The following is a 4,868-nucleotide window of genomic DNA, read 5'->3' as shown; positions in this document are numbered from 1 at the left end:
TTTTTTTTAAAAGTGAGTCTTTCTAGGGTTTCAATGTGCCATCTACTCCATTATTTGCACAATTCACAGATTCACTGAAGAATCTCACTTAAGAAATAAAATAATTATCTTTATGGCAAATGATTTGAGACTATTGAGAATTTTTGTTGTAATCTTTTTTGAGGTTTACTAAGATGTATCTTATTTTTCTAGTGTATAACAAATGGTTTCATTATGGATCAGGAAATTCAGGAACTGAAATTAAAGCAAAAACTAAGATTTACTTATTTCTGTGCAAGCTCATCTTCTGTGCTCAACCTTGCTTAGAGCTGCACTCATAATCCACTTTTTGAAGGCTTTTTCCCTTATTTTAAAATCTTGCTGAACATAGATATAATATAATACTATTTGTGGAAGAAAATAGATTGACTACAGAAATAGATTGAGACCAGAAGTTGTTAACACATGGGAATTTATTGCAAAGCTCCATACAATTAAAGACTTAACAAGACATTTTGTCTATAAGTGTAAAATAAAGTATGTATTTCCTTTATCAGAAAATGAAATGACTAGTTTGTGATCCAGGATAATGAGATTAAGTGAGTTTTCAGTGTGTACTGGTATAATAATATATTTAAGAGCATTTTGCCAGAAAGGCTTGCTTTCGTGCATGGATATTAAAGATTTTTTGAGAAGTTATCATTAAAATAAGGGATTTGTTTTTCTGTTGTCAACTGGAATTTTCTTTTTGGTAAAAGTGCTAATGCCCAGTTAGCCTTTTTTATTTCAGTGCTTGGATTTACAAAACTTTAATTTTCTTTATTACTTTTTTTTTTTCACTTGGAAAACTATAGCATGATTGTTGAATCCAGGAGAAAGTCCTGGAATAATTAAAGAAAAATTAATAATCTCTCCACCCCATTATAAATAAGGGACTCAACTTTCTCAAGCTTTGTGAGTAGTCCTCCATGTTTATACAAATACATATAATTATGTGCTTTGGAGAATGAAAGGGTTTTCATTATCTTTGTTTTTATCTGTTGATAGGTTAAAAAAAAAGGAATGATACTATATACAGTATTCTATCACCTGATTTATGCACTTTGTAATACATCTTAAATTACGCGTTGTTGTTGTTATGTGCCATTAAGTAGCCTGCAACTCATAGTGATCCTGTGTACAACAGCCCTCTCTATCCTGTGCCAATCTCACTGTCTCTGACACACCCACCCCCATAACCCCAGTCACTGAATCAATCCATCTCATCAAGGATCTTCCTCTCTTGTGCTGTCCCTCCCACTCCTACGCATGATGTCCCTCTCCAAGGACTGACTGGTCCCTCCTTGCAACATGTCCAAAGTATGTCAGACAAAGTTTCAGAATCCTTGCCACCAAGGAACAGCCTGGTCTCACCCTCTCTAGGACAAACCTGTTTCTTCTAGCAGTCCATGGTATACTCAGTACTCTTCCTCCAGCATCACAGCTCAAAGGCATCAATTCTCTTTCCATCATCCCTAGTCATTGTCCAACTCTCTGATGCATAGCAAGTAATTGCAAAGACTATGGACTGGATCAAGTGCACCTTAGTCTCCAGGTTGACATCCTTGCTCTTCAGTACTCTGGAAAGGTCCCTGACAGCTGACTTTCCAAATGCAATTTGTCTTTTAATTTCCCGGCTGCTGGTACCCAGAGTACTGACTGTGGAGCCAAGCAAACTAAAGCTGTTGTCAATCTCCATCTCTTCACCATCCATCCTGATGCTGCCACTCAGCCCAGTGGTGAGAATCTTTGTTTTCGGGGTGTTGAGCTTCCATCCATGATAACATCCATGATAACAAATTATACAAATAAAAAAAATAGAATAAGAATTAAACTTACCTAAGGGAACTGTTGTGAAACTTAAATAAAAAAAAGACATATACTTTCTTAGCTATCAAACAGTATCGTGAAGATCACGTGTGAGTAAAATAGTGCTGAAGACTTAATCCAAAACAGGTTCAACAGTAGTAGATAAGCAGGGGACAACTAGAAATTCAAGCCGGATTCAGAAGAGGCCATGGAATGAAGGATAATATAATTGCTGGTGTCAGCTAGATCTTGGCAGAGAATACCAGAAAGATGTTTACCTGTATTTTATTCACTACGCAAAGGCATTTGACTCTGTGGATTAGAACAAATTATGGACAACATTGAGAAGAATGTAAATCCCAGAACCCTTCGGCTCACGAGAAACCTGTAACTAGACCAAGAGGCTCTTGTTTGAATGAAGCCAGGGGACACTGCATGGCTTAGAATCAGGAGTGTCCGAGCTTTCTCTGTATCTGTTCTGTATTTCCATTCTCTGTACATAATCAGTCTGTGTGCTGAGCAAGGAATTAGAGAAGCTGTGAAGACGAACATGGCATCAGGGTTGGAGGAAGGCTGATCAGCAACCTGTTACACAGATGACACAGTCACGTTTGCAGAAAAGTGAAGAATACTTGAAACACTTGCGGCAGAAGATCAAAAACTACAGCTTTCAATATGGATTCCATTTCAGCATCAAGAACATAAAAATCCTCACCACTGGACCCCGAAGCAAAATTGTGATAGATGGAGAAAAGATCAATGTTGTCATCGATTTCCTTGTACCTGGATCCACAGTCAGCACCCATGGTAGAAGCAGTCAAGGCATCAAAAAATGTGTTGCATTGGGAAAAATCTGCTGTCAAGGACTTCTCCAAAGGTCTGCAGAATGAATGTCAGTTTAAAGATTAAGGTGAGTGTGATTCAAGCCATGGTCTCTTCAGTTCCTTCCTATACGTCTAAAGTTGCACAGTCAATAGGGATGACAGAAGACTTGATGCCTGTAAGTTAGGATGCTGGAGAAGAGTACTGGAAATACAATAACTTCCAGAGGAACAAGCATGCCTGTCTCAGAGGAACTGTATCCAGAGTGCTCTTTAGAGTCAAGGATGGAAAAATTTCATCTTCTATGCTTTAGACTTGTTACCTGGAGGGGCCATTCCTTGGAGAAAGACATCATACTAGAAAAGGTGGAGGGTCAGAGAAGAGAGGAAAACTCAAGATGAATTGACACAGTGTAACAATGAGGTAGACCGTCTCAGAGCTTCTGAGGAGCTTGGGAGATAAGGCAAGTTCAGCGATAGGGCAAGTTCAGATCTGTCGTTTGAAGGAATGCTGTGACTTGTAGGGGACTTGATGGCCCTTTGCAACAGCAGCATCTGTTAGCACAGAAACAAGGCCATGTTTTCAATCACCTCTACTAAGTGTTAATGAGATTATATGGAAATGTGGTGGCGATTACTGCAAAACTGAAAAACAGAGCTGTCATATGACCCAGCACTTCCACTTCTAAGACATGAAAGCAGAGATTCAAACCCTTGTCAGTGGGAAAGAGCCTATAATAGTTTTTACACTTTTTATCTTTGTTTCTTAATACCCTGTTTATACCTTTTAATGCCCTCATATTTGGATCATTCTAGAATTTTATAGAACTTATGCTGGTTAGTTTCCCAAGTGTAAGCTAGGTAAACTAACTGCAGCTTAAATGAACAGTGTACGGATTAATTTAGTTGGTCCAGGAGTAGTTGTGCTTTTCCTCTCCATATGCTGCTTCTTTCTGTAGAACAGGAATGTCTCCGTGATAACGTGTTCATGATTTCGGGGTATGTATGTTTTTCTTCCCTGGTACAGGTCCACGTCAGGGCCGGCGTCTTTCATGGTACTGAGCTCCTGTGTAAAACCATCGTAAGCTCAGAAATATCTGGAAAAAATGATCACATTTGGAATGAACCACTGGAATTCGATATTAATACTTGTGACCTGCCAAGAATGGCTCGCTTATGTTTTGCTATCTATGCAGTTTTGGATAAAGTAAAAACGAAGAAATCAACTAAAACAATTAATCCCTCTAAATATCAAACCATCAGGAAAGCTGGAAAAGTGGTAATGATATATTAACTTTCAAATTTTTTAAAATACGGTGGAATGAGTCCTTTTAAGATGCTTTGAAATAATTGAGTAATATAAATTAAATTATATCATTTAACTTTAGTAACTAATGACTCCGTTTAAGAAGACAACCTATTTCCATTTTTTACCTTCCTTGCATTCCTTTCTCTTCTGACAAATGTACCTTATTAAAGCTGTACTGTGAATTTTAGGTTGAAAATATGAAACATTTTTAAAGAAGGTACAGTTAAAACAGAAGAAAACATTTTAAACCGTACAGAAATTATAGTTCAAGTGTTTCTTTTGTGCATTTAAGAAAGAGCATAGGCCATGCATGATTGAACATCCTGTACAAAGTGTGGGCATAAACCTATAATTACACCTATCAGCGTTCACCAGTGAATTATGCAAATTCTCATGGTCACACAGGATAAAGACTCATTAGCTTCCTGTCTTTTCAGACTAAGCTCTATTGTCAACTGAATGGTAAACAAATTTTCACAGCTTTCTGTATTTGGAAATCCTAGATAAAGGGTCATGAACTTGTCATGGTTTCGTCTTTTATTTCATATTTTTAATCAAGTATATTTTTCTCACTGTGTTGAAAAAAGTATTGAAGGGATGAAGATCTGAATTTTTATCTTTTTAAAAAGCTTGCTTAATATTGTTATCCATACAAATTTGATTTCTTGCTTTTTACACAAAAAGCAAAAGCACTTTGACAGTACAATTTTGGGGGGGGTTTTTCATCCGTTTTTGTTGTTTTTGTTGGGTTTTTCTGTTTATTTGTTACAATCAATATATATTTTTTTTATTTTATTTTACACTGGTTTATTTACAAAGTTCATATGCATTGCCCCTCTCACAGGATTCCTCCCCCCAACTCCTGAACTCACCTCCTCCTCCACTCATCAAACTATGTGACCCAAAGACCC

General features: G+C 37.1%; 1 protein-coding gene across 2 annotated transcripts in view; it reads left to right on the top strand.

The window, feature by feature from the left end:
* PIK3CB (phosphatidylinositol-4,5-bisphosphate 3-kinase, catalytic subunit beta) overlaps nt 1–4,868 on the top strand; it is a 79,306-nt gene that overhangs the window by 23,379 nt on the left and 51,059 nt on the right. The window contains exon 7 of one of the 2 annotated variants that reach the window (XM_006883392.1): nt 3,676–3,927. In XM_006883392.1, the coding sequence (XP_006883454.1) occupies nt 3,676–3,927 (252 nt within the window). Of the gene's footprint in view, nt 1–3,675; nt 3,928–4,868 lie in introns of those variants that run through there. The other variant, XM_006883393.1, reaches the window with a different exon arrangement.

This window comes from Elephantulus edwardii, unplaced genomic scaffold (genome assembly GCF_000299155.1).
Source record: "Elephantulus edwardii isolate Elephantulus edwardi_28Jun2011 unplaced genomic scaffold, EleEdw1.0 scaffold00027, whole genome shotgun sequence".
NCBI classification, from domain to species: Eukaryota; Metazoa; Chordata; class Mammalia; order Macroscelidea; family Macroscelididae; genus Elephantulus; species Elephantulus edwardii.
The sequence above is the reverse complement of the archived record's forward strand: the minus strand, read 5'-3'. Positions and strand labels throughout refer to the sequence as shown.